The sequence below is a fragment of the Barbus barbus genome (assembly GCF_936440315.1).
Source record: "Barbus barbus genome assembly, chromosome: 47".
Taxonomy (NCBI): Eukaryota; Metazoa; Chordata; class Actinopteri; order Cypriniformes; family Cyprinidae; genus Barbus; species Barbus barbus.
This window is the reverse complement of record NC_136725.1, coordinates 17,570,016-17,586,830: the sequence shown is the minus strand read 5'-3', so window position 1 is coordinate 17,586,830 and position 16,815 is coordinate 17,570,016. Positions and strand designations below refer to the sequence as shown.

At 36.8% G+C, this 16,815-nt stretch overlaps 2 protein-coding genes across 3 annotated transcripts in view; one reads left to right on the top strand and one right to left on the bottom strand.

The window, feature by feature from the left end:
• LOC306865382 (glycerophosphodiester phosphodiesterase domain-containing protein 5-like) overlaps positions 1 to 3,741 on the top strand; it is a 24,436-nt gene extending 20,695 nt beyond the window's left edge. Inside the window, exons 13-16 of the mRNA XM_079409946.1 lie at positions 31 to 178; positions 823 to 905; positions 1,496 to 1,608; positions 2,389 to 3,741. Of these exons, the coding sequence (XP_079266072.1) occupies positions 31 to 178; positions 823 to 905; positions 1,496 to 1,608; positions 2,389 to 2,504 (460 nt within the window). The 3' untranslated portion in view covers positions 2,505 to 3,741. The remainder of the gene's footprint in view (positions 1 to 30; positions 179 to 822; positions 906 to 1,495; positions 1,609 to 2,388) is intronic.
• On the bottom strand, positions 3,183 to 16,815 carry LOC306865381 (SAM domain-containing protein SAMSN-1-like). 2 transcript variants are annotated; one of them, XM_079409944.1, is made up of 16 exons: positions 16,646 to 16,815; positions 15,193 to 15,330; positions 14,825 to 14,889; positions 13,720 to 13,757; positions 13,187 to 13,267; positions 12,787 to 12,875; positions 12,464 to 12,526; positions 11,524 to 11,647; positions 11,038 to 11,432; positions 8,338 to 8,412; positions 8,124 to 8,249; positions 6,768 to 6,888; positions 6,469 to 6,620; positions 5,851 to 6,057; positions 5,559 to 5,709; positions 3,183 to 4,534 (listed from the first exon to the last, which is right to left on the bottom strand). In XM_079409944.1, the coding sequence occupies exons 1-16, from the start codon at positions 16,667 to 16,669 to the stop codon at positions 4,350 to 4,352; spliced, it is 2,034 nt and encodes a 677-aa protein (XP_079266070.1). In that variant the 5' UTR covers positions 16,670 to 16,815; the 3' UTR covers positions 3,183 to 4,349. The 2 variants fall into 2 exon arrangements, with proteins under 2 accessions (XP_079266070.1, XP_079266071.1); XM_079409945.1 differs by lacking the exons at positions 11,038 to 11,432; positions 11,524 to 11,647; positions 12,464 to 12,526; ... (4 more) ...; positions 15,193 to 15,330; positions 16,646 to 16,815 and adding an exon at positions 8,672 to 8,848 and having other exon boundaries at positions 3,186 to 4,534.

Genomic DNA, 16,815 nt, shown 5'->3' with positions numbered 1-16,815 from the left:
TGTGTGTATGTATGTATGTGTTGTGAGCAGGCAGTTTTCTGGCAGTAATGTGAGTGTGAACGTGTATCCAGTGAACGAGCCATGGCTGTATTCGCTCATGTGGTGCAGCGGGGTTCAGTCCGTCTCTTCTGATGCTCCACACATCCTGAAGAAAGTGCCTAATCCTATCTGGATCATGGTACTGGTCTCTCACTGGCTGAATCCCAGTTCACATACTCCTATTATGTACGAAAAGTACATACTCTGGTGGCCACACTCAAGTACACACTTAAAAGCAGGCCAGTTTTCCACAGATTGGGAACGCTTGTCATTCATCAAGTCCTACACATTGGCCGGATGTTCATTTAATGGCTAATTTGATTATGCTGTCAGCTTCCAAGGAGGATGTAGTGAATCTTGGCCCTGTTTAAAACATTTTACCATCCATTCCACAGAATACTCTAGATTTTAAATTGGCATGCTTTATATATGATGCAAGATCAGTATTGAGAAATGTTGCAAATAGTTTCAATCCCTTGCACTATAGATTTTTCTGATGCAAATGTATGCAAGCAAAATTGGGTCCAAAAACCTTTGAAATACTTAAAATATTACCTGAAAATAGTACTGAAGACTGAATATTTAGACGCATCAGAGATTTTCTCTCTTTATAGTATAATTTTTATTTTTTTATAAATTCTGAATTTATAAACAATTTTTTATATTGCAATTTTATTTTATTGGGATTCTACCTGTATTGTTTCCCCCTTATTTTCTTTTTTTTAATATGTAACATTTACATTGATATCTAATGGCTAAATGCAGCTTTAACATGTTTTATAGAGTGCAGATGAATATGGCCTGATATGGATCACATCAGATTTATTCTCTGTGGCTATTGTCATTAGCATCTTCATATATCAGAAGTAAGTGCATCTCTTTTAGTATGTCCTTCGAGCTGTTTCTTAATACTACTTAATACTGGAAGCTTTTTGCTGTGTCAATAATGGCTTTATTTGCACAAAAGCCTATTTGATTTTCAGTGCAGTCCTTAGCGTTAATGTTTGGTTATTTTGTAGTTAGCATGCTTGCTATCTCTCTGCTGGGCGGCCGGGTGCTTTTCAACTGATGGCTCTGCTCTTTTCTTGTTGGCAATGTCTATTCCCTCCATTATCTCTCTGTCCTCTGCTCTTTGCATGTGCCTGTCCTCCGCTGCTCGCTGAAATTGCTCAGCTATCACCTGATCAGGTAATGAGGAGTATTTTAGCGACAGAATTCTGACTGTTTTGGTCTTTATTTGTTCTCTTTGTTTTTTGTTGGTTGTGTTTTGTTCCTTCTTGTGTGCTTTTAATTCAGTGTCACTCTTTTCTTCAATCCTTTTTAACCCTTTTAAATGTTCTCTCTCACTTTCTCATCAAATATCTCAATCTAATACTTGGTGACCAGAACTTTTTTTTGGCACTTTCAGACCCTCAGAAGTGTGTTTTGGTGACTGAGTTGTGGTATTTTTCCTCAGGTGGAAGATGAGTGGCATGCGCAGCTACAACCCTGAGCAGATCATGCTAAGTGCTGTAGTACGTCGGCCGAGTCGTGACGTCAACCTCATGAAGGAGAAACTGATCTTCTCAGGTGAGACTCATGAGCACACAGCTGTGTGGAGATAAAGCCACAGAACAAATTAACTCCGTGATCTCTGCAGATGGCTGGGGCACATCGCCCCCCTGGTGGTGATCATAATACACAATCAATATCTGTATTCATATCTGCATATAATAATACTTCACAATAAGATAATGCATCAATTAATGCATTCGGTATCATGAACAAATAAGAATTTTTTTTTTGTGATTTATGATATATAAATAAGTGTGTGTGTGTATCCCAAAATGAATGCACATGTATAAATGACTTGCATGTGGAGGTTTGCCAAGAATTTGGTTTTATGAATGAGTTTTTATGAATTATTTATATATATATATATGTGTATGAATTTTATATGTATGCGTGTTGTTGCTTTCAAACATTTATATAAGCATATCAAATAATACTATTACACACAAATATTATTTCATATCAATATTAGCAGTATTTTAGAGTTTACTGGAGTTATTACAGCTCCAGTGAAACATAATATGATTGAAGCCAACCAAAATGTTTAAAAATAATGTTAAGAAGATTCACATACTGTGAAAAAAGAACTCCCAAAAAAAAACTCACACAATCAGTGGCCAACAGTCATTTGAGTTCAGTCTTACTACCATCACTCAATATGCTGGGGGAAGATGTGAGCCAAAAGTGGTGTTGTGGATGTTCATTCATTTAAATACAGACCCCACATCACCCCCCCCCCCCTCCTAGTGGAGAAATCTGCCCTGTGAAACTGGCTAATGAATTTTGTGCTCGTTTCAGAGATCAACAACGGTGTCGGGAGCACAGATGAGCTGTCCGTGTACACAGGAAACGGTCTGGACACTAATGCACGTGATGACATCATGATGTCCGCACGTCATGCAAGCAAACTTTAGTGACCACTTGAATCCATTTTATGGATCGAGCATCTCGAGCTCGAAATCATTCATTTAGACTGAGTTGCTTTTTCATCTCCAGTGGATTACTTTGAATGGTTTTCATTGGTTCACGGACACTCTGGGACTGTATTCCACTGATTCAGTGTTCTGCTTTGATGCCTTATGTACTGATGTATTTTTTTCTGTATCACACTGTATTTAAATGGAGCGGAGTTATTGTGCACTGTAAATTTTAGAGTCCAATCTGATGAAAGCAGGTAATAAAAGTGTTCTATTATTATTGTTTGTGAAGAACAGTCTGAAGATTAATGGATTTAATGTTAAAGCATGCAGAAATCAAAGGTTCAAACTAGCCCTTGTAAAGCTTGACTGTAGGCTCATGATTATTTATTTTTTATTTTATTTCTGTAACATATCATTTGCTTGTTGGTGATTCAGATCTCATTGCACTAGCTTAAGATCAGTTTTCTTCTACCTTGCTGTATCGATGTCTTTTTTTAAGTGATTTATTTTGTAATGAAATCTCTGAATAGCGTTGAGTGTTTTTCATGAGGTGTTCAAATGGGTTTTGAAGGTAATTACTAGAAATGAAGCAGTATGTCTGGTAAATTGTGCCACTTTTGTGCTGCAATAGACAGGCCTATTTTTTTTTAGTCTTTATGAATGATACTTATAGTAAATCAAAGCATCATAGGTTTTTATTGTATATTATTGGGTAACACATTATTCACAAGCAGAACAAATGGGTATAAATCGCTCATGAGAGAAGTAATTTTTTTTTTTTTTTTAAGAAATTAATACTTCTATTCAGCAAGAATGCTTTAAATTGAGCAAACATGACATTAGAGATATTTAGAATGTTGTTTCTATTTTAAATCAATGCTGTTCTTTTGAACGTTCATCTAAGAATCCTAAAAAAAAGCTTTCACAGCTTCCACAGAAATATTAAGCAGCACAACTGTTTTCAAATATATAGGAAAACAGAAATCAAATATATTAAAATAGAAAATATTTCACTATATTACTGTTTTTACTGCATTTGTGATCAAATAAATGCAGCATTAGTAAACATGAGATGTAAAACATCTTAATAAATCCTACTAACCCCAAGACTTTGAACAGTAGTGTATAATCATTAAATTTGTTTATGCATATTCAAAAAATAAGGAATTTTTACCTATTTGAATGTGCATTAACTAATGATTAATAAACCAGTGTTATATTTGTTAATGTTATTATAAGGTGTTACCAGTTATTTTTACGACAGACTTCAGCAAAAGCTGTGAGATTATATTTTGCCAAATGATTTTCAATAATTTTGAGTTACATGTGCATGGTTCATGTAAAAGATGGAGTTAGTAAGTGCTCACACTAGATGGCAGCACGAGTGTTACTGATCCCATCACTTTTAGGTTCAGGAAGCCACTGACATCTGTACCAGTAAATATGACTATATTAATATGACTGGATATGTAACATGAAATTAGTAGGATATAAAGATATATTTTTATTGCATGAAAATAATGCATTTGTAATCTCAATAGGTTGTTTTGTCTAGCATCTGCAAGGCAAAGTTTGAACGGTTTACAAGAGCAAAGCTTCACCATATTTACAGTATATTTACATGTCATCTTTAATATCTATAACTACTTCTCACAGTGTCCATGATGTTAGAATCCAGTGTCGAGTAAGAGACATCTTAATGCAACAGCTCTGAAACACAAAGGCTGCTTTACACAGTCAAAAACTCTGGCCAATATAGGTTGTGGCCGGCGGGTAACAGTCTTTGCACCAACCAGAGTCAGGCAAGGACAAGATCAACAGCCTTATGCAGCGCTGTGGTTATGCTTGGGTTGCAGGTGGGCTGAGAGGGGCCGGCTGGGTCTCTGTGTCCTCTTTACTGTTGTCTGAACAGTCGGATCCAATGTAACAGCCAGAGTCTCTGGGACAGTCGTTTAGTTCGGCTTTGACTTGCTCAGAGGGAGATTTGGGCTCTTCATCTTTCTCTCCGTGGCCCTGATTATTATCTGTAAAAAAAGACAGACACGGACGTCATGATAATGTCATCAGATGATTGTGCATGAATATTCATATGGTACTTGGAAGTATGTTTTCATAACACGCAATGTTTTTTCTGTGTATTGCAGCGTTTGATGCTGTTTGTGAGGTGTGGCTAAGCATCTGAAATTAAAAGACGGATACCCACACAAGCTCACTGCTCAACACACTTCCTGTTGGGTCTTTCATCACTTGCAAAAAACTGGCCTCAATGACATTCACTTTTTTCCACTAGCAGTGTTGTTTTTTTGTTTTGTTTTGTTTTCAAGCTACTCAAATTTTAAAACAGTAAAATAATTTAATATAATTCATTTAAACATATTACAATATTGTATTCATTTAAATATATGTGTGTGTGTGTGTGTATATATATATATATATATATATAAAACATCTAATTTAAACATTTTAACATCTAATTTAAAAACAACATACAGTATATAAAATATTTTAATGTATTTGATCTTATCTGTGTTTTATTAAATTTCCTATTAGGACAACCATTTTTATTCATATACACACACAAATTAATGTTCAATTTGTCATGACATTGTTCAAATGTTTAATATTTTTCTTTTCTTAAACATTTTGCATTATTTTAAATTTGTAAAATATATTTGATGTATTATTTTAGTTTTTTTTTTTAACATTTAAATGCATTTTATCTCATCTTTGTTTTGTTTTCTATTTTTAATGTCACTGAAATTATCAGACACTCGAGTGGAAAGGAACTAGATTTTTATCTGAGAGAAAATGTGTGAAAAGTAGTGTTTTCAACCTGTCGCTTCACCCGTGTGGCTTTGATGAGGTTTGTTTATGAGCTTCTAAAACACTGTATGATCTCAGCTCTGATATGTCGCCTAAACTGTGAGAACTTTTATATAAAAGCTAAAATACCAAAAAAAAGGTCTTGGAAACAAGACAAGCATCATCAGTGTGCCATTTCCTGGAATTTATTAATATTTTGATGACTTCTGATGTTCAGTCACTTACATTCAGGGTCCTGCAGGTACTCTGCCGCCAACAGCAGCCGGTGTCGGTGTTCAGGGTCAGTCACATTGAGCTCTACGAGATGCTGCTCCTTCAAATCCCGAAGATCTTCCACCGTCTGATACCCATTCAACAGCAAAGATGAAATGTGCTCCTGTGGAAACATTTTTGTCTTTTAAAGTAGTGCCAACTACATCAGATAATACCTTACATCCTGTTTTTGAGATGTCTGAATGTGAACCTGTGGGTATAGCTTAATCATCAGCTTTAGTAGTTAATTAGACATTTTAAGCACCTCCAAATTGAGTCTTTCCAGAAGTTCCTGAAGAGTTTTGGGTCGAGGTCTTCTGCTCCTCCGGTGAGAGCGAATCCTTGGTTCGGGCGTGCTTTCTTCCACCAGCACGTCGACGTAGATGAACTTAAAGTTTCCTATTTTACCATTCAACATCCCAGTCCAGATTCCCATTGAAGATTTGCTGATGATATCAATCACATCTCCCACCTTACAAACGAAAATGAATATATGTTAATAGCTCTGAGTTGGCCAGAGGAGAACTGGCCCCCAAACTGAGCCTGGTTTCTCCCAAGGTTTTTTTTTTCTCTATTCTGTCACAGAGGGAGTTTTGGTTCCTTGCTGCTGTCGCCTCTGGCTTGCTCAGTTGGGGACACTTAATTTCTAGTGATTATCATCAATTTGATTTCGCAGATACTATTTAAACTAATCTGAGCTAGACAATGACATCTCTGAATTCAATAATGAAATGCCTTTAACTGAAAATTGAGTGTTTAATCTTATTATTATACATTACTGACACTCTATCCTCCAATTTGATACTGTTAAGTGCTTTGACACAATCTGTATTGTTAAAAGCGCTATATAAATAAAGGTGACTTGACTTTAGTTGGTTTTTACCTTGAGTTTGAGAGACTCTGTGTCATATGGACTGGGAACAAAGTTAGTGTGGACCTTGGCTCTTCCACAGAACTGGCCCGTGTATGGCACATCTTCTTCTAAACGCAGGCTGTCCCTGTTACTACAACCTTCAGAGCCACTTGTCACACCACCTGAAGCATCAGGAAATGCAAAAACAACCAGTGAAACTCAAACCACATAGCTGAAATGTCAATTGAGTAAGCAGGACATTTTCGCTTCTGTGATTAGATTAGACCCGTGATCCAATAATAAATGGTCTACTAGTTTATTCAGCTTACTAGATGAACTCTGGCCGCTGTGCAAGCTGAACAAACTCTCTACGGAGTTACTGGAGTGGTTGCAGCCTTTGGCCAACATGCCGTCTACTACTTCAGCAACCGCAGCTTCGTTCTCCTCACCCTGTGAAAAACATCAGAGAAAGTCTCAGGCAAGAGTCCCAACCAAAACTGATACGTGACAGGTCTTCAGGTAGCAAATCAGGTCGTGCTAGGCCGTGGGTCGCTCGAGGGAGCAAAGTCTTTAATCCGCGAGAGCTGCACTGCCATTTTTACCTCAGACATGGGAGCTGCATGTAATCCGCCCACACGAGCTCCTCAGAAGCTCTTTATAGTACAGCGGCAAAATAAATGTTCACCACTTTGTAAATAAGCTTGAAATAAACGAGAAAACTACAGAGACGTTACGGTTTCTTGCTTTAATACCTCAGACTCACACCATTTACTCAGGATAAACATAGAAGAACTTTTAAGTTCCGCAAAGAACTTTAAATCTTTAACTGTCTTTTTTGTTGATGTTTAGAAAAACAGCTCCATAAATGACCAAAAACGTTACATACATTATAATGTCTTCTTGCTGAGGAACAAAGACAAACCTTGGAATATAGCATACAGTTCATACGCACTACTTTTATGGTACCTTTTTCATTTTTGGATTTCAACCATACTATAAATATAATTTTCTGTGCTTGTAAAATTAACTCTTTGAAGAGATATTCCATAAAAAAAATTTAAATTCTGTCATCATTTACTCCCAATCACATTGTTTCAAATCTGTATGACTTCTGTGCAACACAAAAGAAGACATTTTGAAGAATGTTGGAAACCAAATGGTTTTGGCTCCAATTGACTTCCATTAAATTGGCAAAAAGTACTATGGAAGTCAATGGGACCTAAAACTGTTTGGTTACCAACATTTTTCTATGTTGTCTAATGGTCCACACAACAAAGAAATGCATACAGTTTGGAACAACATAAGAGTGAGTAAATTATGAGAGAACTTTCATTTCACTTTATTCCCATTGACTTCTATTGTATACAATGAAAGTCAATGGGAACTACCAACATTCTTCAAAATATCTTCTTTTGTGTTTCACAGAAGAAAGAAATGCAAGCTTGAAGAGACATGAGGGTCAGTAAACGATGACAGAATTTTCATTTTTGGTAAACCATACCTTTAAAGAACCCAAAAGCCAATGCGCTGATCTGAACAAGCTATGATGCAACATCATAATTTATAAGACGAGCGTTGTTTGCTAAACCTAAAAAACCTTTGTTTTTAAAAGTGTAACAACATGGTGGGTAAGTTTTGATGTTGTTCTAAGGTTAGAGTTGCTGAACTGTCAAGCAAGCGCTCACCATTTCCTCTGACATGGCTTTAGTGTATTTCCTGCCCATCTTTTTGCGCATGGTCAGTGAGATGTTCTTCATCTTCTTCCCGAGACCTCCTGATTTACTGGGATCCACCTCAGCTGCTTCCACAGGCTACAGAGACACACATGGAGTTCAGTATGGGAGATTTCAGAGTCCAGCTTTTTATTTGTGCTTTAATGACTAAAGAAACCAAACTCACCAAACTTTCTACCTTCTCTTCTGCCTTGACCTGGGTGGGCTGCTGTCTGTCAAAAATCCCAAAACTGGTGGAACGCTGAACCAAAATGAAGAGATAAAATAGGTTAAAGTGGTCTTGATTGCATCTTGAGATTCACACCATAATCTTGCGGTCACAGAAGAGATCATCACTAATGGTCACTAAAGGTGACAGATTTTCATATGGCTAATAAGTCTAAAACAGAATAACTGTTAGCTGAGCGCTCACAGTACTTGTGTAATGTATCATTTCACCACAACAGATGGACAAAGTGTGTGGTTTTTTGTTTTTTTTGGAATTAAAAAATCATTTTTACCTTGGGTTTGTTCCTTGATTTGTCAGAGACATTGGATGGTTTTCTTTGAAGCATTCTGCCAACTATGTCAAATGTTTTGTCTTAATTTCTTCGGACAGAAAGCCGCTCAGCTCTTATTGAAGACACCCGCACTGTCCTGAAGCAGCTCACACATGCAGTTGAGTCTAAACACACTTCCTCAACCGCACACAGGATGTGAGCGTCTACTCTGACATCTCTAATCAGGGACTTTAAAGTGTCTCTTCAAGAGAAAATAATGAGTCCTTATCATCATGACAATCTTTTAGAGCAACACCCAGAACTAGGCCATTCTGATGTAATTTATATGATCTGAAGAAATAAGAAATATCTTTAATTGAGCATTTATTTATCATCAATTAATTTAAAAAAGGGTCAGTGAGATTTTTTTATATTTTTTGAAAGAAGCCTCTTATATGCTCATTAAGGCTGAATTTTAAATACAGTACAAACAGTAATATTGTGAAATATTATTACATTTGCAATACCTGTTTTCTGTTTAATATATTTTCAAATATAAAAAATGTCACATTTTATTATTAGCCATTTCAACACATACATGTTTTACCAAATAAAAAGAGCATCACTTTTAGAGTTCATCCCACTCATTGTAAGTATTCCAAGTATTGGGACAGTTGAACATCAGGCAGCTATAAAAGATTAAAAGCTATTATTTAGTTGCAGATCCCTTGCGCACAATAACAGCAGTGAGTCTGTGACCCATAGACATCACCAGACTCTTGGTCTCATCCTTTGAAATGCTTTTCCCAGCCTTTAATGCAGCCAATTCCAATTGTTGCTTGTTTTGGGGAGTTTCTGCCTTTACTCTCCTCTCCAGCTGGTGAAATTCATGTTCAATCGGATTTAAATCTGGAGATTGACTTGGGCAATCTAAGACTTTCCATTTCTTTGCCCTTATAAATTCCTTGACTGAACTGGCAGGGTGTTTTGGGTCATTGTCCTGATGCAATATGAAGCGCTTCCCAATGAATCTGGTGGCATTTTCTTGAATATTGGTAGGCAAGATGGTTTTGTACCCTTCCAAATTCATTCTGCTACTGTCATCATACATTAAGTCATCAGTAAAGTTGAGAGGGTCTGTTCCAGAGGCAGCCATACATGCCCATGCCATGACAACACCTCCACCATGCTTTACAGATGAGGCTGTATGCTTGGGATCATTGCAGTTCCCTTTTTTTCTCCACATTTTTGCTTTGCCATCACTTAGATAAAGGTTCATCTTTGTCTCATCGGTCCAGAAACACAGCTCCAAAACTCTTCTGGCTCATCTTTTTGCTTTTTTGCAAACTCTAATCTTGCCTTTCTATTTTTGGTGCTGGTCAGAGGTTTGCATCTTGCTGTGTAGCATCTGTAATTCTGTGTCAAAGTCTCCTGAGGACAGTAGATTGTCAGAGCATCACCCCAGCTTTCTGGAAGTTGTTGCTGATTTTACAGACACGTCTTTTAGGGTTCATTTTCACAGCTTTTATGATATGTCTGTCATCAACTACTGCATCAACTACTACTCAGCCGATCAGGTAGTTGTTGGTTGCTGGTGTCGATGGTGGTTTCCAAACTCTTGATTTCTCCATGTCCTTTGTTTTTGCTAGAGCTCTATCTGACTTCCTCTTTTCTTTTAGCATCCAAATTGCTTGCTTTTCTCTCAAAGTCAGCTCCCTCATCTTCATCCTGGTTTGTGTGTGTCATCATCGAATGCAAGATTCAGAATATAGAAGTAATGGATATAACTGATACGACACATTCCCTGCTTTTAATATCTGAAGAATTAATGCAACAGGACACAGCTGATCACTTAGAAAGACCTGTGAGGCAACTGTTCCAATACTTATGCTCACATCAGATAGAGGGATGAAACTCTAAAAGTGCTGAACTTATTAGCTGGTAAAACATCTATGTGTTGAATCACCCAATAATAAAATGTGACATTCTGTAGTTTTGTCTCATATTCATGTTTTAGTCATATTTGTAAATCTCTTGACTCCACAGCCAACAGAGCGATTTTGTCTTTACCGTTCCAATACTTTTGGAGGGCACTGTATACATTTTAAAAGTTTTTGTCTTTTAAGCAGTATGCACCACAAACAGGCCTATTTTGTTATCTTGTGGCTCAAGGAAAACATTACTATTTTAAAAATATTAAAAAGACTGTTTTGTGGTACACCTTGGTTAATAAAACTCTGTTTTGCATATTTTGTAGTTTTAGCTCTTCTGCCAGAAATCTCCATATCACCAGCACATTATACATTGGAATGCTTGTCTCCAGCATGTGATGCTGTTAATCTTGTGTGTCCTTTCAATGGGAAGTGCAGCTCTGATCAGTGTCTCACCAGAGGGTCCGGTGCATCCAGGTCCATGACGGAGTGGGTGATCCACCGGTCTTGCTGGTCTCGTTTGTAGGGGTCCAGTCGGTGAAAGAGCTCCTCGTATTTCTCCCAGTCCGTGTCTCTGGGGAGGGTGAAGTTGAAGTTGTACATGACCTGCTCAGCTGTTGACCTGTGGCAGGTGTGTGTGGACGTGTCCCACGCTGGAGAATACGCCATGGGGCTCCAGTACTCCTGAAAGAGCCCTGGACTCCAAGAACCCTCTGTTTCTGATGTATCAATGTCTTTATCTTGCAGGGGCTGCTGGGATTGCCGTGTGGATGCCCTTGTGTGCTTCTTCTCAGCTTTTTTGGTCAGATTGATGCAGGTTATGACAGGACTGTGGCCTTTGCCATTGGATTCTGTCAAATGACGTAAAAAGGAACCAATAAGGATGATGCAGCTTTTTGTTTTATTTTGTCCACATGAGGAAATGATTATTTAGGTTCTCACCACCAGGTTCTGTGTTGTTTCTCGACTCCTCTGTGGCACTTTGACCTCCCTTTTTACCTCCCACCAGTTTCTGGATCTTCTTCAGTGTACCCTGTGCCTCATCTTCACTCTCTGACCTCCTGGTCTGAAATGAAGAGGCATTGGGTAATTACAGCATGTGAGGGAGATCAGAGATGCTGCGTACAGTTGACCTCTCTCAATCTGCCTCAAGATCAACACACACAATATTCTACAAACTGCTGGGGATTCTGGGTAATACTAAAGCTCTGCCCTCAGACTCTGACCTTATAAAAAGCTTTTCAAAGATATGCATTCTTTATCCTTTTTTGATTCAAATTACAATTTGATTACTTCACATAATGTCAGAAGCAATAAAAGCAGGCTTAGAAATGAAATAAAATATATTTATTTATTTATTTTTTAAGTACCCACACATTTCTATATATCCTTTATGTCTTTGTGTTTGTTTATTAAATATTTTAAATGGATGCACATTATATCAGTACCACATCCACTTCAGTTTTCATTTTAAAATACTTAATGTTAGTTTTTGGTGTTTTTTATATTTAAACAAAATCACATTACATTGTAATATCAGTAATTTTTTGTTTAAAATTATTCATTTTAGTTCTTAGGGTTTTATTTTTAATTTACTGTATATGAAATTGTTTTAATATTGGCTAATTTATCTGTATTCAGCTTATCATACTAGCCATAAATATTGGTGCATTTCTAATATTTTGTTCTTTTGATTTAATTTTCAGGAATTTTTTTTTAACCATTTATGCATAATTTTTCATATTTTTCCATTAGTATGGGAAATATGACAAATCTGGACTGACCCATAAGTGAAGGAAGTAATTCAAAATCATAACAGACGCCTTGTCCACAAAAAAGTGCAATAACTATTGAAAAGTTTAAGGTTTGAGACGAAACTCACCAAGTCTTGCTGTCTGCATTCAGAGTTTTCTCTATTGGGATTCCAGGCTTCAAAATTCACACCCTGTGAATAAAAACACCAATGCTGAATCAGTTTGAAAGTGATATCGTCTTATTGTAAAGATCTCAGGTCTGACATTGAAAGAATGATAAAAGTGCAATAATACACAGATGACTGAATCGCATTAGTGTAATGGAGAATTTAATCACTGAGAAATTTATCCTGTATTATCAAGAGACACATTTTCTGGATGGCAGGGTTTGTGTTTATCTCATTAAAGTAATATTGCACAATATTTTTTCTGTGTTGCTGCTGTGATTTACCTGGACGGAAGGATTTTTAACCGTCTTCTCTGAATTCACCCGTTCCTCTTCTCTACTGAGTTTTGACCGGTGGTGATCTTTGACCGTCTCTAGATTAAAATGCAGCACAATTTAGCTCAAGCCCTGGATTTATGACAATTCAGACTTTACATTTAGATGGAAACTTGGGAAGTCTGGGGAAGAGAGTGTGAACCCTGATCACATTTTTTCTGACTGTCAGTGAATCAGTCTGAGCCCAAATCAAATCCTCTGTTTCACATGGGCTTTTGGAATTGCTTTGTGTCATCACTGATCTAATCCACTAAAACTGTTTGACACGCACAGCTCTCTCTGACCCCGAGCCCACCACACTTCCGCGGCTAACAAAACACACACACTGCAGTCTCTTTGAACCTGTTACCTGTGTTCGAATGGTTCTTGCTATGTACCAAGCAGTCTTTTTTCCTGGTGGACGGCCAGTGGGCATCAGACTCTGTACGATCTGTCAGAGATAATAACGGGTTATTTTAAGAGCAAAACATGGAAGGCAAATGAAATAGTGTTATTGAGAGGCGCTGCCGCCAAGTAGGTCAGCAGGGCTGGCATTTGGGTAACAGTGCTCAAAAATACAAGGCAGAAGAGCTTTGCTGGAATTCAGTGGGTCGAATAAAAAAAAAAAAATCAATCCTTAATCCAGAAACAAAGCAAAAAAATAAAAATAATAATTCAGACGCATAAAGCTTAATGCTATGGTTCCAGACAGATGAAGTCCTGGATGGAATAACTGACCCTCGGATTATGAATTTGACAGACCTTTAAACTCTATGACACTTTGTTCTATGATGAGCAGTATTATTAGTACTATAGTATTAGGCATGTGGTTTAAGTTTTTAATGAACTGTGAGGGAAATCAGCAAGGAATTCTGGGTATTCATTCAAAACAAACAGACAAACCTGTAGTCTCATCTTCTAATGTGGATAGTAATCGGGACCTGTCATGTAAAAGAGAAACTGCATAAAATAAATAAATAAACATAACATTCCAACAACAAATTTCTAAAACTGTGAAAACGGCCTGTGGAAGGATGTGTACATGTTTACAGTTGACAGTTTTTAATGTTACAGTAGGCTATATAATGGTTATTTAAAGTGTGATATTAAAATGGAAGCATAATCAATTAATATTATATAAATACTAAGTCTAAGATTTTTTTATTATTTGTTTGCTTCTTTTAATCCTTAAATCTTTTAATTATATATATATATTTTTTTTTTATAAATGCATTTTATTCATCAGGTTTATTTTCAATTTATAACTCGCTGTTGTTGTAGTAGCCCACCATAGGCTACGCAATAAAATTTAATGAACACCGTTGCTATGAGTATGAACGGTTTAATTTAGATTGCACGCCAGTTCAGTCCGTCCTTACATAACGTTACCTTTTTTATGGTCAACGAACATAACCATAATTTATATGGCCGTAAAAGTTCAAAGTTTGGAAGGCAGCCAGTGGGAGAAACATCAGACACCAAAATAAGAGTCAGTATTTTTCTGTCGAAAACTAGGCAATCGATGCACTCGTTTCCTCAATGACCTTCTTGAATTTCTACGATGTAACAAACGGTCTGTGATTCAGACTGAATCAGTTCTGAGTCCGTTTTAATTTGTGATAGTCAATATTCATTTTTTCTTCTACTTTTTTCTTTTTCTGTAACCATTACATGACTTGTTCTGGTCAAACTGCTATTTTGCAAGCAACTCATAACCAGTATGCTTAAGCAGGGACAAATCAGGCATTGGTTGAAACAGGTGAGTTGGAACAGTAACTAAATCCCTCACACTTGTCCCAATTAATATAATCCTAATCCAGCTCTCTCATTCTCTCATAAAACACAACATATGGCACATCATGATCTAATGGGCGCCCTGATGCAAATAAACCACCCTGACAGTCTATGTTTGTTATCATTCTCATAAAAGGTGTAATTTTGAGAAATGTATTAACATAAATAACAGGTCTTGAGGTATCATTAACGGACCAAAAGATCCAGAACTTACTTTCTCTTTGCCTTTTCCAAAATCGTACTTTCTTGAGTCTTACTTGTGCGATTCTCTGGAAGCTTCTAGAATAAAATACAAGAATATATTTAGTGCATCATGATATCTGATACATCAGATGTCCATGGCCTCGTGTGGCATCTCGTCTGGATAAAAAGTCATGCTGGGATTTTGGTAATTTCCTAATGAGTGCGACCTGCTGTACCCCACACACGTCATTCACAGATTAATCAGCAGTTATACAGGTGGTAGCACTTTTCCTTATTAATATTTTTGTCAATGTCACATTCGACATAACCGCAGCTCAGAGTCTCATGAAAGACCATGTGATTTCCCTTGCATTTCTAGGCACGTGCGGATGAACCCACCATGGCGATGCAGGGCTCAGATCCACTCCACACACTAATGTTCTTCATGGTGTTGGGACTAGGCAGCCTTCTGGGTAATAAATCTTGAGTGTTCTGTCCAATCTGAGCCGGCTCGTACAGGCTGTCTGTAGAGCCATCCTGCACCAAGCACAAAATAAGAACATTTATTCTAAGAAATATGAGCCTTTTTGTGGAAATACCTCCAAAACATCCATATTTCACCTTCATTTTTACCAGTTTAAAACAGTTTATGTCAAATTGCACCTCTAAAGCAGCTTTTAGGGGTGATCTATGACAGGTCAAAGGTGATGAATCACAATTTTGATTCAAATAAGGAACAATTTTACCAAAGTGAATAAAGATCTGTCTAGATTCTTACATACATGTATTATTATTATTGTGTGTGTGTATGTGTGTGTGTGTATATATATATATATAATATAAAATTCTTCTAGATTTAAAAAAAAAAGAAATACACACACACACAGATGATATAGATATATATATAGATATAGGTATAGATATAGATTCATACGTACTGTAAAAATTACACAGAAATATGTACACACACACTTTATATATTATTGTTATTAATATTAGATTCATTTGTAGTAATTCCAGTTTTAATAATATCTATAATATATTATTGTTTGTATTATTTGTAACAATACTATGTTGTTTTATGTATTTAATTTATTATTTTTTATATTATTTATAATATCCATATTATTACTGTTATTATTATTAATCTCCAACATCTTCATGACATGCACAAAATTTCTGCAATTATACAATAACCATGTGATAGATGTGTGGCTGAAGGTCTTGAGCTATGATTTTTAGATCTGCATTCTATGAAATGAAGTATGGAATGTTGAGAGCAACGTTCAGGAGCTACAGGCTGTTGTTGGATGGATATATCTGGATTCGGGGAATGTAGTGGCCTCTCAAGACCTTCAGAGGTGCTGTGGTGCCCCTGATCTATGAATAGGATATTTTCCTTTCTGCTGATCCGTGATCTGCTGTAAGGAGCTCTCTGTCTCACGGTAATCCTTACCTAACGTTTCCATACAATCACAATCCCACTTTCTCTTGCCGCAAGATAATGTCATATCTGCAGCTAAAATTTGCATTTTAGCAACTTTTTCTTAAATATTGGTTTGTAATATCTCTAAAGTCTCAAGTACTTACTTGAGTATATTAAACCACTGTTGTTATACAAATGAAAGAATACAGCTCAAATTGAACCAACACCAGTGGAATCAAGAATCTAATCTTGTTCTTCTACCGGCAGAGACGCAGATAATCAGTTCAATCTGATATGGCATACAGCGTCGGCGTGAGTCAATTCAGAACATGAGATATCAAACTCTCATTTCTGTTCATCTTCTGGAATAGTCCACATCCTGCTGTCAGAGTATATAAATGAGCAAACAAGAAAATTTTCTCTTACCAGAGTGAAGCAGAAGAGGTTCATTTTCCAAGTCTTAGTCTGCGTCTTTGCTGGTTCACACACTTTGATCGGAGAGTTGCATATGGGTTAGAGAGTGTGTGAGCTCTCACGCACAAAGAGCGCTGGGATTGAGTGGCTTTTGGACTGTCTGTGGCCTCACAGATTAATGC

Coding starts and splice junctions, on each gene's coding strand:
- LOC306865381 (XM_079409944.1), bottom strand. CDS start 16,669: ATGAACCTCTTCTGCTTCACTCTG. Junction 12,876..13,186: donor CAAGAACCATTCGAACACAG/GTAACAGGTTCA, acceptor ATTTTAATCTAG/AGACGGTCAAAGATCACCAC. Junction 11,648..12,463: donor AATGCAGACAGCAAGACTTG/GTGAGTTTCGTC, acceptor TCTTCATTTCAG/ACCAGGAGGTCAGAGAGTGA.